The sequence below is a fragment of the Natator depressus genome, chromosome 7, assembly GCF_965152275.1.
Source record: "Natator depressus isolate rNatDep1 chromosome 7, rNatDep2.hap1, whole genome shotgun sequence".
NCBI lineage: Eukaryota > Metazoa > Chordata > Testudines > Cheloniidae > Natator > Natator depressus.
Genome location: NC_134240.1, coordinates 71,277,559 through 71,304,035, shown reverse-complemented (window position 1 = coordinate 71,304,035; position 26,477 = coordinate 71,277,559). Strand labels below are relative to the sequence as shown.

The window sequence follows — 26,477 nt, the reverse complement described above, 5'->3', positions numbered from 1 at the left end:
GACAGTCATTCTTTTGACTTGAGGATTTATACTGCCACCATGAAATCTAGTAGAACCACATCCTGTCCTTCATTTACCTACCAAAGTCTCATTTGTGAATAACATCTATTGACATCAAGGTCCAGAGTAGAATGTGACCCAGGCATGTGACTTTGTGTATAGCTTATTGCATTTTCACACGTGAATGAAAAAATGTTTACATGCAACCTGAATTACAGCAACCTCTTACTTCTAAGTTATGCAGCTGCTCCGCCTCTTTATGTACTTAAAATCATTTGGGATTATGTTCTATGTAACCGGTGAATTGGAATTTTTTAAACTATAATTCCAAATAATATTTAATGGGATTCTCAAATGTTCTTCCTTGAATTAGTAACTTATATTGCACTTTCAAACAGACCCTGCCCTTTTTTTTTCTCTCCCCCCCCACCCCCACATAATGAATTAAGACTGAAGTAATTTAGCCCTGGAAATGAGTGGAAATTAAATGTTTAATTCCCCAGCCCTTTTATTATAAATAGTAATTGAGTTCCTTGTAACAGAATACATTGAAGCGTATGCAAACCAAAGCTTAGTACTCAAAATGTATGCTTAATTTGTGAAACATCACCTCCATAATACAAGAGAACCCTTGTGGGGAAACACTTGATTAATACAAGACCTTCTCTTTAAAAAATTAAGCTAACCTTTTTAAATAAAATTCTTTATAACCTCATAACATTTCTAACAGTATTACAGGAATATTTAACACTTTCTGAGGAATATTTTATTCTTTCCAAAAAAATAGGAGTTCTTAAAGAATAGAAGTTTTAAAATATGTTTTTTATTTAGATGATACCACCATTGTCTCTAATAGTTTCTAATGTTTCTCACTCTAAGAATGCTTTTCCACAGAAAAAATGGAATTGCTTTCTGGACAAAGAACAGATTGAATAAAATAAGTTTCTTCCAAATATTCAAAAACTGATTTTTTGTTGCTGCAACTAAAACATATTTTTAGTGAAATAAAAGGAAGTCACATAAATAGAGGTAATCTCTTATAATATGCGTCTATACACATCTTTTTTTCTGTTGAGGGCTGGAGTCCCCCAGGAATCTTCCTATTTCCCCTCTCAAATGGTTCAAGAAATAATGAACTTCCTTCCTCTGAAATCCATCAGTCCTTCATGTTAATCAGCCAAGGTTCTTGGTTGAAAACATATGATGCTCCCCTACTACTTGCATGTAGTGCTTCATGACCTACTGACTGGAGCCTGCTCAGGATCTGAAGTCTGGTTTTTGTCCATGGCAACACATTCTGCTCTCGCCTGAACTACCAAGCCAGTCTCATGATGTTTACAGCTTAAGTGGAATATTTGAGAAACAATGTGCTTTCCTTCTTTGGTCTGGTATTGCAAAGAAATGCTTTCATGTACTCGAATTGGGAAGGGACATAAATCATACCCCCAACTTATGACACATGTCATACCTCCACTTTACTTCTGCTGGCTGATAAAAAGAAAAATAGATGTAAAAGGAAGTGGGGGCAAGGAGGTGAAAGTTTGATCATCACATACGTTTCCTTCAGTTCGAACACTGGCACTGTCAGTGAGGGAATCAAACTTCAGTTTTCCTTTTAGGAGAAACAAATATTTATTTTAACTAGCATTTTTATTTTAAATTGGTTTTTAATATTCCTGAGTAAGAACCACATGTGTTGTAGCCTTAGTCTCTGAATGATTTTAAGTGGTAAGCTTTTAAAACTTGAAACATACAGCTGATAATGTATGTTGTATTGTTTTTTGTTATTTTTTAAAAATAGAACCAACTGGATTAGTGACGTTTACAAGACAAAGTTTTCAAGACCTTCCAGACTGGGAAAGGTAAGTTAAACACATCTCTCAGTGTGAGAAATTGTTTTACTTGGTTGTGGTGACTTAGGGCCTTATGCAACTCCCAGTAAAGTCATAGGCTCCCAGTGACTTCATTAGGAGTTGAGTCAGGCTCTTAATCATTACAAGGGACACTATTTTGTATGGATCTTTGTTATTTTTGTTCATCAAGTTTGCGGGGCGGGGGAGTCAGCTGAACTGATGCAAAAGCAATTTGGTGGTGGAGGTTGTTACTCTTTGGTGGGGGAGTTGTTTCAGTGTTCTGTAGAAGTTGATAATTTAGTCAAAAGTTCTAAAATTTTGTAAAATTAATTTCTAACTTGAGCATATTTATGTGCTTCAGCTACCTCATTTCATTTTGTTTGTTCATGATTTAGATGAACGTTTAAACAGTGATATTTCCATGAAAATTTGCAGGTATACATGTGGGGATGAGGGAAGCCTGGGTGTGATGGTTCATCTGAAGCAGCAATGACAGGAACTCGAATGCAATGTGGCTGACAGCCAGTATGAAAATTTTGATTTATTAGCTTTTTCATTGGCTAGTGCCATGTCATCAGCAAACAGTCCAAGTAAGATGATGGCTGCTTGTCTGGGTATGTGAAGTTTTAAATTTAAGCAGAGTTTTTGGATGTTGGAGTTTTGGGGCTGGGAAAAGAGGCAAGAAATTGGATGTGTAACCCTAGAATCAAAATCTGCAAATTTAGGATTATAGATATAAATACTAGTTAAGATATAACATATGTTAAATTTGTATCCAAAACTGTAAATAGCACGGTGTAGACTTACTGGCTATTCCATGCTCTTTCTTTTTTAGACTTACTTTAATAATTGGTGTTTATTAAAAAAGAAAATCTTATAACTGTAGTAGTTACAATAGTTACTACCCCTAAAATGTGCTAAAATAACTAGTGTGTACATTCACTTTTGATTTACTTGCTATACAATGCATATGAACTATAATCTAAAAAATGTACCCTTGTTAGACACATAGTAGAATGAAAGGTCTGATACTATATCTTGCAAATATATAGCATGTCATGGATTTCTTGTTAGTTTTACCAGTTCTCAAATATACTATAGTTAGTACATGATAAATGGATGCCCAGGCCCTAAAGGGTATAAAACAAAAGTTATTTTAGAAGGTAATCCTATTGAAAGTAGTTACTCAGTGCTGACATTGCATTCCCTTGGCACTCACTGCTTGAGTAATTTTGTGCTCTCTCTTTCAAAGAGATTGATTTCTTGAGGTGATGGTGGCACAGTGAATTGTAAGGAAAAAGCACTCAGCTTGCTCTGGTTTCAGGGTAAATATGCAATGATTACTGAGAGAGACTTTGAGGTATGGCAGAGGAGAATTAAGCCACCATTTTAAAACAATGAGTCAATTCAGAACGTCTCATTAACCCTTGAATTGCAGAAGTAAACAGGTATATATGTGCTGAGCAGAAAAGATGCTCTCATTTTGGGGTCCAAAACATTTTTTAAAAATCTATTACTGTAAGTCTCAGAGTACATAAATTCATGCATCTTTAGAAATAACAGAGTACACATGGTTCCCCTAGTCTTCCAGGAAACTGCACACCCTTACAGTTGTATATGTCAAAGGCCAGATCTTAAGCTGGTGTAAATCAGTTTACCTCCATTGACTTCCCTGATGCTTTGCCAATGTACTCAGATGAGGATCTGACCCAAAATTATTTTTCAAAATCTGACCAAATCTTCTGTCAGATGGTTTTGTCATATTAACATAGTGCTTCTTTGCTCTATCTGTGTAACTACTATTTAGGGGCAGGAAATATGTAATTGTATGCTATTAAAGGTTTTTAAATTGGTGATTGAGGATATAGATATGTTTCACTTTAACCTCACTGGGAGCTGAGTGGCAAATGTTTTTTTTCTTTTTAAACAGAAAGGTGAAACATCATTTTATTTCTTGTTTGCTGAAGTGAGGAATCTAAGCCATCACTGATATGAATGTAATTCAGTTTATGTACTAGCTTCTCACACAGAATATTCTGTTTCTTAACATCCTGCTCAAGTAGAGGGCAGATTTATGTCCCCTGTAAATCTATTAATGGATGATTGTAACTAATACAGCTTAATTTAAACCTCTTTTTCTTTTTTCTTTTTCTTTTTTTTAAATTCAGCTGTATTATTGTTAAATATGTCAGTGACTTTCTTCTTTACAAAGTGTGGAAGTAATTGTTCTTTCTGGAAGAAATAAAGGCAGTAAGTCAAAAGATTGAATACCATTATTAATGAAAGTATATGGTAGATTAGAATATTCTGTCCACAACACTGGTGATCAACCCATAAAATTAAGTTATTTTAATTTTACAATTCTGGATAGAAATTAATGATCAAAAATGATCATTCTGATCAAAATAAGGCCAATTTTGTGAAAACCCGAAGAGTAGTTGTGGGCTGGAGGGTGTAGTTCAGCAGAAATAAAATGGCAGCGAGCAACAGGATTTTTCAACAGCAGCAAATCTTTATCAGCATAGATCAAAATAAGTTACCATAAGCATAAAGCAACAACAAAAAGATCCCCCAAGGTGGGGTTCACTCAGGGTATGGCTACACTACAGCTTAAATTGACATAAATTATGTTGCTCTGGGGTGTGAATTAGGCACACACACATACCAAGTGACATAATTTATGCCGATTTAAGTGCTGGTGTGGACAGTGCTATGTCTGTGGGAGAAGCTCTCCCGCTGACCTAACTATCGCCACTCACGGAGACTGGAGTAATTAAGCTGATGGATGAGCTCTCTCCCATTACCTTAGAGCGGCTACACAGATTGTTTATCGCAGCTGCTATAAGCTCTCTAGTGTAGCCATAGCCTCAGTACCTGAGTGTGGAGTCCCGCCTTCCAACAGACATTCCTCTCTTTTGTCTTTCCAGCATTCCTGCGTATAGTTCTTCACCTGAGTTGCTGTGTAACAGAAAAGAAAAGGGAAGCTATAGTTAATCCTTTGTGTACAGGGGTGCAGGTGGTGCCCCTGCACCCAGCCACATCCAGGAGTGTCAGAATTCTAGGCCCAGACCTGCTGTTCTCTTGTGGCCTTGGGCAAGAAACCTAACTTCTGTTTCACCATCTATAAAATGAGAATAATAAAACCCAATTCACCAAGTGGTAGTGAGGATTGACTGATGTGTTTATAGGGAGCGGAGATCATTGGATGGAAAGTACGATGTAAATGCAAAGTATTCATTTTCTTCACCTCCCACTTCCCTAATTTATATCTGACCTTTGTCACATTGTACCAAATTCTGTTCTAAGTTATACTGGTCTTAGTTGTATATCTGGAGTATTCCTTTGGAAAGCAAACAAAGCTTTTCATTGAAGTCAATGGAGTTACTTTGGATTTACACTAATGTAACTGAAAACATAATTTTGTTCATTTATTTTTTTGCAGATTTTTATAATGGAGACTTTTACATTTGGTGATGTAGTTAATTGATTCTCTGTAAGGTAACACTGTATCTGTATATATTTTTAAAATTATAGATCTCATAAAAAACTGACCAGATTGTATGTCACATATGAGGGCACTATAGAAAGCAATGGACGTGGTATGCTACAGGTAAGTGTCTAATAAAAATAGGGCTTTATGCTGTGCTTTTGGCACATTATTGATGACTGGGCAGTTTAGCACAGTTATTCATATACCTCCTTGTTTTTTGTTTTGTTTTTTAAAGTAGTGACATTATACCGGATAAAAGAAACCACAAAACTGATCATTCTGAAAGCCTTAATAGTGTCAACATTCCCCAGCTTTTTTTTTTTCCACATGTGTCCCTGTTTCCAAAACCATTTGACAGAAAATCACAAGACCTGGACAGCTTCAGGCCCTTCAGTTCAGACATGGATTGGAGATTGACAGGAGAGGAGTTTCCAGGGTATGATCTTGACAGGATGTCACAGTTTTCAGTTTATTTTTTAAAAGCTGTTGCTGTGCCCCATCTGGTGACCAGTTCATTAGTCAAAAGGCTCTTTCTGCTGCCAGCACAGTTGTTTTGGTCTGAGAGCCGTCAGCTAAAACCGATTGATAAGGAGAATGTCTCCTCCATTTCCATAAAGAAGTATTTAGTTTTGTTTGAAGGGATGACAAGTTTAGCTTTTAGAGTTTAGTATAAAACTTTGAGTTCTATCCCTTTTATGAACTTATCTTGTCATTTGAAGTTGCTTTTAGTTCTTGCAATCTCAGTTGAAAAGGGGAAATACAGTCCTTGCCTGAGGGAGAAATAGATCCATAAAGTCTGTAGCTGGAACTACAAGGTTGTTGGATAACATCTGGGAATGTGTTTGTTGAGGGGGGAGCTCCATGTGATTTGGAGTCCTCCACAGAATTTTCCATGGGGAGTGACCCTTTAAAAAGACCCTAGCATCTCCTGTGTACCAGCACTAGCGGCCAGATGGAGTCTGGAAAGTCTGTCCTGCCTCCTGTGGAGCAGTGCTAGGGAGGTGGTGCCTTTATTGCCTCAGAGCCTCCAGGGATGTCAGCTGCTCCATGCCAATGCACACCTTACACCCGCAGTGATCCATTCCTGCAGAGTTTAGGAAACCTTCCGGGCCCCAATGGCCACCCAGGAGGAAGGGGGCTTACATCATTATATGTGTTGTCTGAGAGCATTATGAAAATTGTGTAAGAACATAAGAACGGCCATATTGGGTCAGACCAAAGGTCCATCTAGCCCAGTATCCTGTCTTCCGACAGTGGCCAGTGCAAGGTGCCTCAGGGGGAATGAACAGAACAGGTAATCATCAAGTGATCCATCCCTTGTCGCCTGTTCCCAACTTGTGGGAAACAGAAGTAGGGACACCATCCCTGCCCATCCTGGCTAATAGCCGGCATGTGTGTGTGTGTACACATTGTTTAATACATATAAAATCTTGTGTGTGTATATATATGTATATAAATATTAAACAGGAACCAGTAATGCAAAGTAGAAGTGTGGAGATGAAACATATAAATATAAAAAGGAATGTGCCCAGGGTTACTCTTTCTGTGGGACAGCAAATATGAAGAGAACACAGAAGATAATGGTTTGATAGGTTAACAAATGCACAACAGGATGGTTCCCAAACATTTATACTTCTACAAATTCCCTGTGTAACCGTATGAACTTATTAGTGTTACCCTTATCTCTCCTCATCTCTCTCCTATTTTTTGTGTCTTGTCTTGAATTTAAACTGTTAGGCCCTTCAGAGTAGGGAGGGACCATGTCCTACCTTTTTGCTTGTACAGCAGCTAGGACAATTGATCCCTGATCCTCACTGGGGGTCTTTGGTTGCTACCACGGTATACACATAATACTATTATCATCAATAATAACAGTACATTAACTAGTTATTCCAGGCAGCTCTAAAATATTGTAGTTGATACCCAGTAGGCATTAGTGCTGCTCCAATATTAGCCACAAGCAGACACACGATACTGGACCCAGTGATGTGACCGAGCATGGCATATCCGATGTCTCAAGTGAGAGCATCACGACAAGTAGATTGCTGATATTTTAACAGGAGGAAAATTCTTCTCCTTGAAGCCCTTCATAGCTTCATTAAATCCGAGCAGCCAGAATCTGTATGGAGATGATAAACTTAAAAACTACACAGAAATATTAATTTTTCTTTCTTCTCCTTAGCCACCCATCCTGTAACCCTAGGAGGGAGGCGGAAATTATGCTGATACTTTTATAATGCCTTTTATGTGTTGTATAAATTTACATTAAACTCAGCTAAAACAAATATACCCTGAGGGATGATGATATTAACCGAGCACGTAATCCCTCTGCTTGGATTAAGAACTCTGACAAAACATTTTGGAGAATTTTCATCTGAGTTTTATATACCACAGTCACTTTTAGCAACACCTCAACCACTAAATGTCTTTCAACATTTTCATCATAAGTTTCAGTGGGAATTTGTTGTTATTTTGGCTAGTTGTTTCAGGGCCTTGCCACTAAGATTAAAAATCATTTTAGACTTGACACTTCATACGAGTTTCTGGTCCAAGGGGGTTTATTTATTCTGCCACCCTCTCATTTTGGTTCAACTCTTATTATCTATTATGAATTCAGTTATCTTAAGAGAGATGTGGAAAAATATAATAGCATTTGAAAGATTAGGATGGAATAGTATCCTTTTTTTAAAAAAAAAACAAAACTATAAATGTATGCTGGTCACTAGTTTATAATGTAGACTCATAGACTTTAAGGCCAGGAGAGACCATCGTGATCATTCAGTCTGACCTGCACACTGCAGGCCACAGAACTTCACCCACCCACACCTGTAATAGACTTGTAACCTGTGGCTGCATTACTGAAGTCCTCAAATAACGATTTAAAGACTTCAAATTACAGAGAACCCACCATTTGCTCTAGTTTAAACCTGCAAGTGACCCATGCCCCATCCTGCAGAGGAAGGTGAAAAATCCCCAGGGTCTCTGCCCATCTGACCTGGGGGAAAATTCCTTCCTGACCCCAAATAGTGGCAAGACCAACCAGCCAGACACCTGGGATAGAATTCTCTATAGTAACTCAGAGCCTTCCCCATCTAGTGTCCCATCTCTGGCCTTCGGGGATATTTGCTACTGGCAGTTGCAGATGGGTCACATGTCATTGTAGGCAGTCTCATCATACCATCCCTTCCATAAACTTATCAAGCTCAGTCTTGAAGCCACTTAGATTTTTTGCCCCTACTGCTCCCCTTGGAAGGCTGTTCCAGAACTTCACTCCTCTGATGGTTAGAAACCTTCATCTAATTTCAAGCCTAAACTTGTTGATTGCCAGTTTGTATCCATTTGTTCTTGTGTCCACATTGGGAATTAAATAACTCCTCGCCTCCCCGGTATTTATCCCCCGATGTATTTATAGAGAGCAATCATACACCCCTCAGCCTTCTCTTGGTTGGCGAACCAAGTCCAGCTCCCTGAGTCTCATCTTATATCAGCAGTTCCTCCCAACTTCTTGTCTGCAAATTTTATTATCTCATTCCCACTTTTTGCGCCAAAGTCATTAATTAAAATGTTAAATAAGATTGATCCCAAGACCGATCCCTGAGGAATTCCACTAATAACCCCCTCTCAGCCTGACAGTTCACCTTTCAGTATGACCCATGCTAGTCTCCCTTTAACCCAGTTCCTTATCCACCTTTCAGCTCTCATATTAATCCCCATTTTATCTAATTTAACTAATAATTTCCCATGTGGAACTGTATCAAATGCCTTACTGAAATCCAGGTAGATTAGATCTACTGCATTTCCTTTGTCTAAAAAATCAGTTATCTTCTCAAAAAAAGAGATCAGATTGGTCTGGCAAAAACTACCTTTTGTAAAATCGTGTTGTATTTTATCCCAATTACTGTTTATCTCTATGTCCTTAACTGCTTTCTCTTTCAAAATTTGTTCCAAGACCTTGCATACAATTGAGGTCAAACTAACAAGCCTGTAGTTTCCTGGATCACTGTTTTTCCCTTTCTTAAAAATAGGTACTATATTACCAATTCTCCATTCATAGGGTATTCATTAAAAATCCATGCAATAGGGCTTGCAATTTCATGTGCCAGTTCCTTTAATATTCTTGGATGGAGATTATCTGGGCCCTCCTGTTTGGTCCCATTAAACTGTTTGAGTTTGATTTCTACCTCAGATGTGATAAGTTCTTCTTCCAAATCAACATTTCTATTAGCCACTCTGCTACTACCCCTAAACTCCTCATTATCCTTATTAAAAACTGAGGCAAAGTGTTTGTTTAGGTGTTGGACCTTGCCTAGATTATCTTTAATCTCCACCCCATCCTCATAGACTTCAAGGTTGGAAGGGACCATTATGATTCTCTAGTCTGACCTCCTGCACAACACAGGCCACAGAATCTCACCCACCCACTCCTGTAACAGACCCCTGACCTATGTCTGAGCTACTGAAGTCCTCAACTCGTGATTTAAAGACTTCAAGGTGCAGAGAATCCTCCAGCAAGTGACTCGTGCCCCACGCTGCAGAGAAAGGTGAAAACCACCAGGGCCTCTGCCAATCTGCCCTGGAGGAAAATTCCTTCCCGACCCCAAATATGGCAATCAGTTAAACCCTGAGCATCCTCAATGCTTAGCGGTCCCACTTCTTTCCTTGTTTTCTTTTTATTTATACAGCTGTAGAGCCTTACTATTGGTTTTAATTTCCTTTGTAAGGTCTAACTCTGCTAGGCTTTTGGCAGTTCTCACTTTATCCCTACACTTTCTGACCTCCAAAAGGTAGCTTTCCTTTCTGATCCATCCCATATTCCATTCCATATTGGCTTTTGGCTTTCTGCTTTCTCTTAGTAACCTGTTTGAGATGCTTGCTCATCCAGTTTGGTCTGCAACCCTTCCCTATGAAATTTTTCCCTTACAACCAGTTCTTCTGTGAGATCCTTACTACTCACCAATACTAAATCTAAAATGGCATCACCTCTTGTTTGTTTGTTTGTTTGACTGTTTGGTGGAAAAATCTGTCAGCTGTCGCATCCAGGAGAATCTGGACACTACCATTATTAGTAGCACTTGTTCTCCAGTCTATATCTGGGAAATTAAAGTCTCCCATAATCACACAATTGCCAGTAATATTTATTTCATTAAAAATATTTAAGATGTCTCTATCCATATCCACATCAGATCCTGGGAAGTCCATAGCATACCCCAAGCACTAACCTAGAGGAACCTCTGATAACTTTTTCCCCTGAAGTGCTTTTGACCCAAATAGATTCTATTTTATCCATTCCGTCACTTTTAATTTCTTTACAGTCTACCTCATGATTAATATACAGGTGTTAGTCCACCACCTTTATCTCTGTGGATGGAGGCTTTTTTAAAGTGAAATACATGCTATTCCTGCAAAAAATCATGAGTTTAAAGCTTATCTATTTTAAACAGTGTGTCAGTCTATTTTGAACAAAAAGTCTCATCCCATTCAGGTGTCCTCAGCCATAGTTCACAGTGAATCTCACTAGGTAGAGAACTGCTGGTACAGTTGCATTACCAATCTATAAATGGTTTAGGACATGCTGCTGATGGCCAAATGTTTAATAATGTGTAATTTTTCTAACTCCTATAAAATATAGAATGGGAAAATTGTAAAGGGATGTAAAAATGGAAACAACAACTATATTTTACTCCAATAAATGTTTGGGGAAAAAAAGTGTTCCTTCTAAGGATCTTGGGCTGAGAGCATTTTGTCAAATAATAAACCCCCACCCCACATGATCCACTAACTGCTTTCTGCTTCTTAGGTGGAGAAGTTAACCAGGGGACAGGGCGCAACAACCTCTTTCCTATCAGCCTGCTGGACAAGCCACCTTTGCAATTAAACAGGGGCAACTCACCTTCTTTGTCAAGCCAGACAAAGGTCCCCACCACTTAATATGCAGTGAGGGCAAGGTGGGTCAGTCCTGCTAGTTGCATTTCTAAATGCAAGTAGGCAAACAAAACAAAGGCTGAACAGAAAGATGAATCTCATGCAGCATTTATTTACCTTATTAAAGAAAGGATGTAAAGATGTTTGCCTATTCTGTAATCATCTAGGACATTTTTTCTACTAGGTTGATTTTGCAAATCGTTTTGTTGGAGGTGGTGTCACTGGTGCAGGACTGGTACAAGAAGAAATTCGTTTTTTAATCAATCCAGAGCTGATAGTATCTCGGCTCATCACTGAAGTCCTGGACCACAATGAATGTCTTATAATCACAGGTTAGTCTTTGTTAACTCTGTGCAGAACATTTCAAATACTTATCTTCCTATTATATATGGAATCAGTGTGATGCCAGGAGGTTTCAGTTGACATCTCCAACATCACAGAAGTTCAGGCACTGTCAGCAGTCATATACATACCCTGATTTATTCATGCCGTTTTTCTTTTAGATCACAAATTTAAAAAACGTCCTGTGCACCTATCTCCTAATCTTCACACTCACTGCAATGCTGTTTGTTGATATTTCTCTTTGTAGACCATTCTCAAATGAGAAATTATTGTGATAAGAGATTAATGACCTAATTAAGTTCCAGTGTTAGTTTATGCTAAAAATCCCACTGACTTCAGATAACTCAGGAACAGGCTTTATAGTAAAAAAAACAAACCTCTTTTGAGTCTAATGGTCTGATTGTAAATTCCACTTAGGGTCTGCTGTAACCTGGCTATAATACCTACATTAATACTCAGTCTACATAATGTCTCAGTTTATTGTGGGTTTCTTGAACTAAAATACTAAGATTTGATATTGAAGATAGTAGTTATGAAGTGTATTGGAGATGTCTACCCTGCACAGTTATGTACAGAATATTTACTATGCTCACAAAGTTCCATTTTAGTAAATCACGAGCCCAGTGTAAAACCTGGCATGGCTTCTTTTGGAGGTAGTCTCTTTTTTGTTGTGGTCAAGAATAGAAAGTGGCTCTTATCAGGATGGTTGCATTATTAACATATCTAGGAGATGCATAGGATTAACTGATATGCAGATTGTTAACAACTTGTGTGTTTTGCATATTAAGCCTTTATATTTTTAGTGAAATTGTGACATTCATCCTGAAGGGAGTCCAAAGCACTTCACCGTCTTTAAAAACACTCCACTCACTACATCTGTTGTTTGAAGTGCTGCTACAGCTGGGCTGGAAAATTACAGCTGTTTTAATGTTTGCAGAGTTGTTTTAGTAGCACACAGCAATGTATGCAACAATTTAGGAAAGGACTTTAAGAGTTAACTGTTTTTTTTCTGGATTAAATATACCTGTGAAGAACACAATATGAATACATAAATAGATCTAAAACTGTACAGGAATATAGTTTTCCAAATTTGTATTGGCCAAGATATCAGAGATAAAAGGAGAATATTTATACTTAAATTATTAATATAGGGTCTCAGCTCTTACTGAAGTCTGTGGAACAGCTCCCATTGACTTCACAGGGAGGTGGACCAGGCCTTAGACATGGACTAAATATAATGGAGCTTTATTATTACTGTTAGGAAAGACCAAGCTATTTACAACCTGCAATATTTTCCCTACTACTATTTCTTTTTCTGTGGCTTAATCTCATATTTCTTCATCTGTCACTGTATGAGACAAAGAACAGTAGAAACAAAATGAACTAATACTTTTCAATGTTTTGAATTTTTTTTTAAGTTTGAATGTGGATTTGAAAATATTTCAGTTAGGTTTATATATCAAGTTGAAGTTTAAAAATGGTACAACAGTGCATGTGTGTTTAAAAAAAAAAACAAATTGTCCATTTCCAGAGAAAAAGGCCAGTATACAGTATAGAATATTTTTGTGAATGAGCTACTAAAAAAGTGGCCAACAGCAGGCTGACAAGAGAAATAAAACTCATTTATTACACACAGGTCTCTGGAGACTCCTAAATAGTCTCCACGGCTATTTTTAAGATTTAACTAAAGAGCACTGCAAAGAAGAGTCAGTAAGTAAAAGCCACAATCAGTCACCATTAGCAGATACTTCTATTTCGTCAAAAAACAGTTTTCCAAATCCTTCCTGGAATCAGCTACATTTAACCTGATTAAAGTGGGAGATTGAAAACTCAGTCTGAAGAAAGAAACTGGTTTATAGTCACCATAAAAGGAAAAAAATCAATCAACACAAAGAGCAGAGCAAGACAAGGCAATCCAAGAAGTTTCTCTCAGACTGTTGATTTTGCAAGTTATTTAGACAGAATATGCTCAGGGTCTGCACAGTGCCTGGAATATGTTGTTTTGAGACTGTTTACAGAAATGTGTAATCTGTTACACCTTTTAGAATTTGGAATTTACTGTTACTCATGTTAATACAGTTTCTAGCACCAAACCAGGATGGATTAAATCAGGCTTCTGAGCCCCACAGAGTTGAAGGGAGGCTGAGCTGTGGCTTTGAGCTATGTAGAGTTTCCCGAAATAATGATGTGCTCAACTGACGGCTTGGGTGAACTGTATCACTGGAATGGTAGACTGAGAGTTCAGGAGTAGAAGATGAGTCTGGGGGGGATCTGGAGATGGGGAAGGAAGGAAGAATCTCTTTGAAATTAAAGTTGGTGTGAGGGGTCTACATTTTAATGGAACCCAGATTCCCTTTAATTTTAATTCAGACCAGAGATTAAACAGTGATTAAAAAAAAAATTTAAGTTTATAAATACATTTAAACACATATGTGATAAAACCCTCTGAAAGAATACTTAATGAAAGAATGTACTCATACAAAAGATAGTTTAGTACAATGTCCATTTTTCAGGGTCTCATTTTAAATTTGATTATCTTATATATAGTTGTATCAATAGGCAAATATCTTCAGGAATGTAGTTCATGTGCCATAACACATTTGCTGTAAGGTGATATGAGTTTCAGGTTCTCAGTCAAATGCCTTGTGTTAGACCCTAACAAGATTAAAGCACTGAATTACTTCCCCTCTGGAAAGGGTTAGCTCTTCCAGGTTAAGATTACTAAAAGAGATTGTAAAGGAGGAGTCATCCCAAGAGAAGTCTATATCTCTGGATACAGTAAACAAAGATTTTGGGGCAGCTAGCCATTCATCTTCAAAAATGCAAGCATTTGTTGCTAGGGTCAAACAAGTGTGACATTATCATTCAGCCAGTATTCTCCCAATTTTTTTTTCAATCCACTTTACTTTATTATAGTGCCTTCTAATTAATATCTGTGATGTGATGTTCTGCTCCCTTAATGGAAATGGCCATTTCATCATCCTTATTTGATCTCTGGCTTTCTTCCATCTTGGTTCTTAGGCATGTCTGCACTGTATGCCACTATCTTCCTGATAAATTACATTCTTTCTGTGATGCATCTTGATGCAGTGGCCTAATGGATGTAACTGTGCTACTCAAATTTGCAGAAGAGTCTGAGAAATTGGAAAGAAATTAAATTTGTTCTGATTGTGCAACATCTGGTTGAGATCATCACTGTAATGAATATGAAACTGGTCATGCAAACCAAGTAGTTCAACACACAGAGAATTGTCTGCCTACAGAAATGTTAGAGGGAATGCTAGAGATTCCAGTGATATATTTCTACTATATTTTCTTGTTTAGATTATATATCACGATTGCTGCTGACAGACTGTGGTTTCTACTCAGGTTGTGAACAAGTCCTGATACTCTAAATTCAGCCTTTTTACCATTTCAGACCAAGTATGTTCAACCAAAGTAAAAACAGGCTGCTTATTCTGCTACTTCACTGGATACCAGTGGTATTAACCTTCCTCCCTCAGAGGGTATGATGTTCTATCTTCTTCCATGCAGACACTATGGGAAAAATAGGTGAGGCAGTGCCCTTTTCCTCCTCCCCTATAGCTAAGTAATTTAATTTACAAAGGTAGATCTTAAGCATAGTAAGATCCGGAGTCCTTACGTTGTTTCTAGTAACATACATAATTCTTTTTAGAGGCTCTTGCATATGACAAACATAGTTTTCCTCGACTTCTGTCATTCATAGAAGTGCTAAAGAATATATATTCTATGCTACTGTATTGTATTTGTTTTTTCTCCTTTTATAAGCACCACCCTCATCTTATTTTGTAGCTTGTCCTCTAAACCTTGGCACTCCACATATATGTTTTGTTTCTTTCTTTGCTCTCATTTTCTTGGTTGTTTTCTGCTTTGTAAATGGCAAATTATCCTCCTACATTTCTCTACTTGTTGTTTTCCCTAGTGTTCTGCAGTATGCTACTGTGTATACTTTCATTTTAATTCAGATGTTGGAAATGCTAATCAATTTATCCCAAAAAATAGGGCAGAAGATAAAGGAGCCTCTGAAATTCTCCAGAAATGTTTGCAGAGCTGATTCTTTTTCCAACCTCAGCTTGTAAGCCTGTGAGTCACAGGCAAGACTGCTGCCTGTCAAGTAATAATTTTTATCTGGTATCTTTCCAGAGTTTCATTTATGAAAATCAATGGTTTTCATTAATGTGGGTTTCTGGGACATGAGTTTAAATTTTGTGTGATTTCTGTGAGCCTCTTGATGATTAATTCATCTCTTCATAGTTTGGTCATCAGAAGTTGCATTTTCATAAAAAGCAAATGAAAATGACCCTTTAAAAAACAAAACTAATACATCTACACTCATTAAACTATCATGATATGGTATAGTTTCTCCTTCCTGATAACCCAGTGCTTTCCTTCTAACTGCTATACCCGAAGGGAACGTTTTCTTCTCAAAGTTGAAGGTTTCCAAGGCTGTCCTGATAGAGAGCTGTCAGCTCTTATTTGCTTTTCTTGTTGTTTGCGCAGACATTTTCCCCAGGCATATCAATAAATATGAATTTTAAGCGAGTCAAGAACAGCCTGTATTGAAAGCTGATAGGCTGTATGTTTCAAAATAAGGTTTGTCTTTTGTATTTAATACTTATAAACTGTACACAGCTATATCTTTTCTGTGTGCATTTGTGTGTATATGAATGACTGAATGCACTGTCTGTGCCAGATTCACTTGCGTTTGTGACTCTTAGCATTTTTAATGGTAATCGTACTCTTAAAATATGTCTATACTTCAGTGTAAGCCTAGGGTTAATGGGACTTGAGTCAGCTGACCTGTGGGAGAAACTCCTGGGCCTGAGCGTCTACACTGATTCTTAAACCTGACTTAAGACTTTCTATCCCAGGCTTGAACCTGGGGCTCTGGCTTCCACACTACAGTACACACACCTGAGTCAAACCAAACTTATCCCGGAGTCCCTAGCATCCTCCGGAATTGTGGCCTCTCTAGCCCTTTCACCATAATGTGCTATGGGAAAACTTTACTGCCCACCCTGCATGTTACAGAATGTTTGACCCAGCCTGCCAACACAGCCAGCCGAGGAGTGATTTTGGTCTGTGTGCTCTCAGCTTAAGAGCCAGTAACATGGAGGAGGTGCCTTTTGAAGAACTTCTCTTGCTTGCGCTTTCACTCGTGTCAGGGAATGGGCAAAGCTTCCATGAGGCACTTGTGGACAGCATTTTCTGACCCACCAAAGGTACCTGATTGAATCCATGATGGAGGAGGGGGAGTACCCTGGCATGGCAGACTCGTACTCCCTTATGCTGCTCAATACACTTGGCATAGCCGCTGATGCCCCCTAAGTAGACTGCTGCTTCTAGCGCAGGGCCATAAGCACAGACTGTAGGGATCGCGTTGTCATTCAGACCTGGGATGACTAGCAGTGGGTCCAGAACTTTCACATGAAGAAAGCAACATTCTTGGAGATTTGTGAGAGGCTTGCCCCAACCCTCCAGCATAAAGCGAGATGAATGAGGTCACCCTGGCCAGTCCAGAAGCGGGTCACTATAACTGTCTGGAAGCTGGCTACCCCAGACTGTTATAGGTCTGTTACCAACCATTTTGGTGTTGGAAAGTTGACTGTGGGTAAAGTGGTGGCGGTGGTTTCTGAGGCAATCAGGCATGTGTTTTATCTCAAGGTGTCAGGCGTTAAAGATATTCCTTAGGTAATGCTAGCTTTAAGACTATTGGGTTTCCTAACTGCGCTGAGGCCATTGATGGAACTCATGTTCCTATTGTTTGTCCTTGTCAAGGAGCATATCAGTACATAAACCAGAAAGGGGACTATTCCATTGCGATGCAGGTACTAGTGGACCACAGAGGCCGATTTATGAATATCAACATGGGTGCACTGGAAACGTTCATGATGCCTGAGTTTTTCACCAGTTGGGAGTCTCTGTTGATGGACAGTCTGGGACACTATTTTCACCAAATGACATTGTCATAAACGGGGTTACTGTCCCCACCATTATTCTGGGGGACCTCAAGTACCCTCTTTTTCCTTGGCTTATGAAACCGTACCCTGATTTCAGAGGCCTTGGCAAAACACAGTTTAATTACACTCTCAGCAGGTGTAGAAGGGGGAGCAGAGGCAGATCTAACAAAATGCATGGATGTGTGGGAGGACTGTGACTGACTGGGCAAAGGAACAGGGAGACAAGAAGCCAGGGAGTGGATGGGGAAAGGAAACAGAGATTGGATGAGGAGACTGGGATTAGGAGCTAGCGGGTAAAGGAAGATGGATCAGACGAGGAGCCAAAGAGAGGGGGAACTGGTACTGACTGGACAAGGAGACTGGGGACAAGGAGTTGAGGTGGTGGGGGGACTGGGACAGGATGTGGGAAGGGGGAATGATTGGGAGTCATGGGGAGAAGAGATTGGGACTTGAAAAAGGATCCTAGAGGGGAAGACTAGTAGTGGCTGGGCAAGGAGACTGGGACTGTGAGAAGCCTGAGGAATAGGAACTGGGTAGAATAGGATAGTGGGACTTGGACAAGGAGCCAGGGATGGGAAAGAGATAGGACTAGAGTTGGACAGAAGCGGTCAAGCTTGGGGGAAATCCAGTGCACAGGAACTGGGGGGTGAATAAATGTTGTGTCATGAAGGAGGCTGTTGTCTGGAGGACCCTTGCCTTGTTTGTTGCAGAAGTTGAAAGGTGTGTAGTAATGAGGCAGAGGATTTCAGAGAGAAAAAAGAGGGTCTCATGGTTAAGACTGTTGAAAGCTGCCCTGGACAAGTAGATTCTATCCCTGCCTCTGCCACAGGGCTTGGCTACACTTGAGACTCTACAGCAGAGAAGCTGCAGCTGTGCTGCTATAGTGTTTCAGCGTAGACACTCACTACAGTGACGGGAGGGATTCTCCCATCAGCCTAGGTAATCCACCTCCCCGAGAGTCAATAGCTAGGTCAGTGGAAGAATTCTTCTGTCAGCCTATCACTATCTACTCTGGGGACTAGATTGGATTAACTATGTTGCTCAAGGGTGTGGATTATTCACACCCCTGAGTGACGAAGCTGGATCGACTTAACTTTTGAATGTAGACCTGGCATTAGAGTTCCTCTGTGATACCAAGCAAGTCACTTAAATCAGACTTTTCAGAGGTGGTCACTGATTGTGTGTTCCTCATTTTCTGAGTGCCCATCTTGAGACCCTGGGCCTGCTTTGCAGAATTGCTGAGTGGTCACAGCTGCAACTTTGGTCAATGGGCAATGTGGTTTCAACATATACAGTCCTGTGTAATACTAAGTACTCTGAAAAATCAGATTCTAGACATTTCAAATCAGGCATCTATCCAAAATTAGTAGCTATTTTTGACCTGAATCTCTCGGTGCCTCAGCTCCTCATCTGTAAAATGGGGATAGTATCACCCCCTCACTTCATAGGCATGTTGTGAAAATAAAGTGATGTTTCTAGAACACTCGGATACTATAGTGATGAGTACCATAGCAAAGCCTATGAGGACATTTATAATTCTGTCTTTAGAGCAGGGTTTCAGTTCTATGGAGTAAATGAGGTGGAGGGTCACATATTGAGGAGAAAACAAAATATTGAATAGCTGCTCATTAATTGAGCACCATCCACCCTGTGCGCTGAATGACAAAAGCTTCCTGTTGGAAAAAATCGTTCGATTGTGATCCTAATAGCATTCCAATACCAGAGGGCAAAGGGCTTCCTGGTATGTAGCAGTGAGCCTTCGCTGGCCGGACCAGCTCCGTGTACCCCAACTCATTGTTGTCATAATCTGTATCTAAAAGGTGTGATGTAAGGTATCCTATATGAACTGGTAATATGCTGGTCATTAATATTATCGTGTTGTGAAAGTACAGGTGATAGATGAAAAATTATAAATATGTGCTGAAAATATGTTCTTAAAGGGTGTTTGGCAGGCAGGGCTTAAGTCACCCTGTCCTAGACAAAGGAATGTGGTTCTGCCTCCATAAATGTGTCTCCAAAATAAACTCAGCACAAAGAGACAATGAAATTACCTTTATGTGCAAGGTAGATAAAGCCATCCGGCAAACCAGTGTGAGGGATGGCCACTTAACACACACAGTGCGGGATGGAAGCTGCAGCTCCAGGAAACCTTCCTGCCTCCTGAAGCAAGGTCATTGAATTTTGGTACAAGGAGAGAGAGAGAGAGAGAGAGAGCGCGCGCGCCATTTTGGCATCCTTTACCCGAAGAGTCAGAGAGCTCAAATAACTTGGTTTGTGTTGGATCCTGGCTCAGTAGTAGCAACCCATGCTTGAAGAACAGCTGTGGTGAGAAACTTTGAATGAACAACTCTAGTTTGTTAAGTTAGGTTTCAGTCTTAGATGTAGGTGAATGGGAACGTGATCTGGGGCAGTCAGACTTTTGATTGGAGCTGTGGGGACACAGATTATACACTCAGTTAGCAATCCACAGATGAATTGCCAGTTGATGACCTTCAGGGCTTGTCTACACTGGCACTTTACAGTGCTGCAACTTTCTCACTCAGGAGTGTGAAAAAAACACACCCCTGAGTGCTGCAAGTTTCAGCGCTGTAAAGTGCCAGTGTAGACAGTGCACCAGGGCTGGGAGCCATTCCCCTCATGGAGGTGGGTTTTTTATAGTGCTGGGAGAGCTCTCTCCCAGTGCTATGCCGCGACTACACAAGCCACGTTAAAGCGCTGCCACAGCACCACTTTAATGTTGCTAGTGAAGACAAGCCCTCAGAGTGGAAGTGGAGGTAAGGGTATAGCGGAAGAAGCAGTCACGGGTCTCTGAGGTCCAAGGTGACAAACATCCAGTGCAAGACAGCCCTGGACCAGATGTATTGATTTTAAGGTGTGCAGTCTGGATGCCCAAGGCTCCTGTTGGGGTGATGCAGCTCTGAACCACTCCTGGCACACAGTAATAGTAACTGCTTCATTCTGGCTTTTACACCTTCATGTATTCTCTAGACTTTCTTTCAGAGAAATTTATACTGCCCTGTGAAAATGTACTACTCTCTAAGATCCCATTTTCCTCCTCTTATTGTGTTTCCTTCATTAGGTGTATCATTCCAGTCTTTCAGTGAATGGTGGTTAATACAGTGTAATTATATTCTGAATAGTGGAGTATTTTATTGTCATTGTAATATGTATGCAAGTCAACTTGTTTCAGTATCTATGTACCTGTGAACCTACTGCCCATTTAGCTCCTGGTCCAAATGAATTAATAATTCATGTCATGTTAAGGAGTTGAACTATGTATTAATGGGTTCTAATATGTTAAACCTTGTCATATCTAACTATCTATATATATATATATATATGGTTTAATATATATAAAAATAAAGGTTTAATATATATATAAAAAAAAACTTGCCATATTATGATTTTCTTCCTCCTTTTCCCTCACTTTGCTGACTCCTGGTATTTCAAAAATGTCCTAACTGAATTGCCAGTTGAAAGAGGAACTCCTAGGGCTAATAACTTAACCCTTCCTAAGAAATGTTTGGCATGAAATTTCTCATCTTTGAACAATATAGATTAGAAATCGTTGTCAGGTTATTAAAATTCAGGAAAATATTCTTGCTCATATGAAAGAACTAATTTTCTTGTGTCTCAAACAAAAAGCCCCTGTCGGTAAGGCATCTGATTTCTGTGTTGAATAGACATTTATCAGTGAAAACTTGAAGGAAAAATAATTTGTTGGAAAAATTCTGTGTTGGATTAACTCGTGTCTTTCCATTCTTCCCTGTCCTCCTCGTTGTCCTCCCCCCCCCCCACCCTCCCCCCCAACAAAAAATAACTTGCTACTCACAAGCTCTGCATCCTTAGCCGACAGCCCAGTGTCTTTCCTGGTGAATTTCACTGTGGACTGGGGAGGGTGAGAACTGCAGGTAGTTAAATGTATGTTAGGACTTGTGGATACAGGTGTAAAAGACCTGCAGTTTTGATTGCCTGTGTTGGACACTTACTACCCCCTGTGGAAAAGAGACTCATATTGATTACATAGGGTTCAGTTTGCCTCGTAATGTTCATATGTGGCTCCCATTAGTATTAACATAAGTTGCACATATATTCAGAGGAGTGAAGACTCCTTGGAGGGAGGCGATGTATTAAGAAGAGAAACATCTGCAAATTGACAAATGGCAAATGATTTATTTCAGGTACTGAGCAATACAGTGAATATACAGGCTATGCAGAAACATACCGATGGGCAAGAAGCCATGAAGATGATACCCCAAGGTAATACATTCACTGTTGAGTAGCTGAGATAATTTTTACAATTAAAGTTTAGCCTTTATTCCTGAAAAAAGAGTAAGGAAACGATCATGAATGTTGAACTATGGCTCTCGGGCACTTTTTAGCTTCTTTTTTACAGATCTGACCAATTGGGTTTTTTAAAACTGCTAGAAAGCATGTAGGTGCTTTGTTATAGATAAGGCACATATATTCTATGGCAGGGCAATTTACTGCAGAATCTGTTCTTTGCAACAGGATAGTTTAGGGTAATAAACTAATTATTCATTAATTTAAAGCCGTTATGGTTCCAAAGAAAACCTTTCAAAGAGGAACCAAGTGCAAACTGTAACAGTATTGTCTTCTTTAGGCTGGACAGCTTGCAACAGTAGTTCTGAGAGGCATAAATTGCATCTATTCAGAAAGGGTGCTAACTCTGAAATCTGATGACAGTTTATCAGCATTTACTGTTTCACTGCTGAGCATTACCTTGTTCGGTGCCAAAAGCCACAGCTACCTATGACTCCATTTTACTCTCTCGTAACTTCTATGGTGTAGTTATGAGTCTTCAGTACAAAAATATCTGTAACACATTGAAAGGGCTTTTTCATGGCCTTCATCACCATGATATCAGTGCTTCACAGACGTAATGAATGTATTTTCACATCACTGTGAGGTAAGGTGGTGGTGTTATCTCTGCCAAGTGTGTGTTTCAGAATTGTAGCTTAGCCTACTGAAAGTGTTAACTTGCTGAATGAGTTATAAAGCTTTGAGTCACACTTCAATTTTTGGAATTGTTTCTAGACACTATATTATTGACTACACAAAATTTTGCTGTCCTCCTTTTCCCAATGCAGGGATGAATGGCAGAGGCGCTGCACTGAAATTGTTGCTATTGATGCATTTCACTTCAGACGTTTCCTTGATCAGTTTGTTCCTGAGAAAATTAGAAGAGAACTCAACAAGGCCAGTAACTTCTAAGGCCCATTATTTACAGCCATTTCATTAATGTTGGAGTTATGCTTTCCCATAGTTCTTGCAGGATCAGCAACTCTTTTGAAGGGGACATCTTGTTTAATTGCAGTATCTTTTCATAATAGGTATCCTTCATATTTTGCAATAGTAAGATTAAAGTCTAAGCATGCCAGATAGAATGCTTGTTGGTAAATGGTTTCTGTCTTGGCATACATTTTTTAATTTTCTAAATGGAAACTAATAGATCTGTCTAAATCTTCCCAATAATGTTTTTCAAAGGTTCTAAGCCCAGAACTAAAAAGTTACCACTACCAATATTTCCTGCAATTTGTGTTTGACTGGTTAGCTGTAATGAATCTAGCCTACCCTATGATTTTAAAGAAACAAACAAACAAAAAAGTACAGTACCTCATATTTCTATAGAGTGACAGTTAACAATACTGATATTGTTAACCTTCTCTTCTCCCCCTCCCCCTGCCTGCAGTTTCTAATTTATGACCAAATTGTGGACTAATTCTTTCTCCTCTAAATGAGTATCCAATTTAAGTTTCTATTTTCAATCAGACACTGGAGAGGGAATTCTGTTGCTTTATTATGGATCAGATCCTAGCCCCATCTAGAAACCAAGTAAACATTGAATTCTGATGATACTGTACATTCTTGGTATACCTTTCCAGCTACAGGTATCTTTAGTTGCAACTCTTTTTTTTAAACTAAACAAGGCAGGTTTTTCATTAATTTCTATGCCCTGTAATTAATCTTTAGCAGGTGTACATACGTACTGTATAGGCCCAACTGTGAAAGGTACTGGGAAACCTCAGATTCCATTTTACATCAGTGCGAATTGAAGCATTCAGCACCTTTCAGGATCAGGTCCTACTGTAGATATGTAAATAAATTCAAGCAAGTATAGGCAAGCTTTTCATTAATCTCCTACTGAAAAGGAAATACCACTTTTAAGGTAATTTTTCCAAAAATGATGTACACCGATCAAGACTAGTTTTAGTTTAAAAACATGTGTTTCCTGTATAAAGTCGCATACATCACATCATTCCATCACTGATGGTAATGAAATAAGCCCTGAAAAAGACAGTAAATGAATTTAGTAAATTTCAGTGACAGTTTAATTGGAAAACTAAATTGCCCACCCCAATGCATTTGAGATCAGACTAAACTTATCAATCATATTGATAGATGCAAATCCTTTCATATATTAGGATAAATGTATGCATTTTCTTCTGTTTACAACTCCTGTTAGGCAGCGGTAGTTCAATGTGAACAGGTTAATCATATCTGAGGAAAATGCTAAGCCAACTGCTGAGTGAAATAGATTTTACATTCCATTAAGTAAGGTAAACTTAAATATAAGGGGGAATTCTATACTAAATCATACTAGAAATCACCATGCCTTCTGAAGACAACATATTGCTACTGTATTTGTCTACACTGGTTTTCAGTCAGTTTATCTAAACCAAGAGAGTTAATTTTTTGTGTGGTGTGGAAACAAACAATACATTTTTTCTTATCTAAAATATATTATGATTTAATTAGTTAGACCATTTATTTATTTAGGCCATCAAATACCTGTTTATACAAGAATGGCACCCCATGATAGGATAGGGATCGGTATCCATTGACTCCTGTAGTTCTGTTATACTTCTATTCTGTTATTAAGCATTAGGAAATAATTGAGAGAGACATTTAATAGAGTGGTTTTATTTTTTAAAAGGATCCTATTTTATAAGTTGGTATTTTACCTCCTTTTTCAGCTGCACTTATCTCAATGGGACCAGATGTTAGTTGTCACTCAGCTTTCCCAAGAGGTAGTTTGTTGGGAGTGACACCTACTCGTGGTGTTGGAATTATTAATATTATTTGAAATTATTAATATTAATATGGGAGATCACCAAACACTAATTCAACCATAAATTTCTTTATTAAGTCCAAAGGACAAATGGTATTTATACAATTGCTCAAAACATGGCTAACAGCCCAAAGATAACCAGTCACTACACCCAATACAGTAACAAATTATTCATAAGCATGTGATCAGTATATTTAAAAACAGGTCAGACCCAGGGAAAACCGTCTCATCCTGGTGTGCTCCAGAATGATCAGGTAGGGTCTAACAAAGAACTTTCAGATCCATGGCTCTCTTTATACCCATCAGCTAACTTGCTAGCTGTAGCAAAAACCCAGTTTGAAGCAATTTATCCTTGTTTTTTTCCTTCCTTTCTTGTCTACTCCCATCTCCTTGCTTACCAGCAGAACAGTGGGAAGGTTTGTGCTTGTTTCTTTTGAAGAGAAAAGGTTTTAAGACCGTTTTTCTTTGTCTTGCTACTGCAGCTTTTTATTAGTTTTTTTTAACCATGCATCCGTCCTACACTATAACTACTACTACTAATTATTCTCATAGGCTTCCTTTATTTGCTGATTAGGGTCTTTTTCTGCTTATTAGCCACAAACTATGAAGCAAATATATTATTTTTTAATCAAAGTTAAGATAACTATAATTCTTTGGTTTTATAACTGGCTGTACACCTGGTTTAATCCATCCCTAAAAAAAACTGATGAATGTTGTCCGAGATCAGCTGTTTAGAATTCTAAGGCATCCATTGTGCCTGATTTCAATATTAAGATTTGCAAATACACGATGTAAGAAATGTAATAGTAAGATAGTCCACAGGGCTACTGTATTATCATTATGATTCCCTTGAGAATAGTGCTAGTTAATAATATTCTATCCCTGGTGATACTTTATAGATTAATTATCAAGATGCAACTTGCTCTTTTTAATTTCCAGTAGAGCATCACTTATCACTGTTTAGAAATTTGAGATATTTTATGACGAAGACAGTTCCACCCTTATATTGGCTATAAGGGTCATTGTGGAGCAATGAGAGGTACTCCAGGCACTCAGCTTGCTAGTTCTGGAGCTCTCCTATCTGTTGTTAAATAGGACAGTGAGAGAGAATATAAAGGCAGTTTCCATGGTCTCCATGTTCTTTTGAAGTACACAAAGAAAATACATGTCCCACTCCTTCCTGCAAATAAACAAACAAACACAGAAACAAAATGGCTGTCTTGTTCCAATACAGATCTAGTTCTTTCATCTGGGGAGGTTTATTTTCCACACAGCTGTGTAATGGTTTGCTAGGTGCTGTCATTTTTCACAAACCTGCTCCAGTCATTGAGCACACCAATATTTCTGACTTGAGGGAGATTTTAAAAAGCCACATGCATCTGATGGAACAGGTAATTTGTGAACTGTTGTGTAAGCTCACTGTTTTAAACTTTGAATAATGGTGTACTGCCAAATCATAACTAATATCTGTCAGAATTTACAGACTACATGGGGGCGAAAAAAACGGGTTTACTAATCCGTACCAGACAATGCGTTCAATAAATTTTTATACCTTTGTAAACATTTCAAGGAGAGATTTGTCCTTTTGCCCCCCCTGGGTCTTTTGTAGAAGCATCTTTCTTTATTCAAGATTTGTGAGTGACTATGTCAGGTTTTCCTCCTCCTTCCCTCACTTAATATTATATAAGACCTGTATTTTAAGATGGCTTTGTGTATTTTATTCAAGGCTTTAAAGAACATGGGACAGATTTGTCCTGCTGTTACATAGTGGTTTAACCTACTGTAATGGTCTCATA

The 26,477-nt window shown here is 38.7% G+C and overlaps 1 protein-coding gene across 4 annotated transcripts in view; it reads left to right on the top strand.

Moving 5' to 3' along the window:
- Positions 1 to 26,477, top strand: part of PARG (poly(ADP-ribose) glycohydrolase) — a 126,151-nt gene that overhangs the window by 85,351 nt on the left and 14,323 nt on the right. For all 4 annotated transcript variants that reach the window (XM_074958740.1, XM_074958739.1, XM_074958738.1 and 1 more), the window contains 5 exons: positions 1,802 to 1,862; positions 5,388 to 5,463; positions 11,450 to 11,597; positions 21,770 to 21,848; positions 22,700 to 22,808. In XM_074958740.1, the coding sequence (XP_074814841.1) occupies positions 1,802 to 1,862; positions 5,388 to 5,463; positions 11,450 to 11,597; positions 21,770 to 21,848; positions 22,700 to 22,808 (473 nt within the window). The remainder of the gene's footprint in view (positions 1 to 1,801; positions 1,863 to 5,387; positions 5,464 to 11,449; positions 11,598 to 21,769; positions 21,849 to 22,699; positions 22,809 to 26,477) is intronic.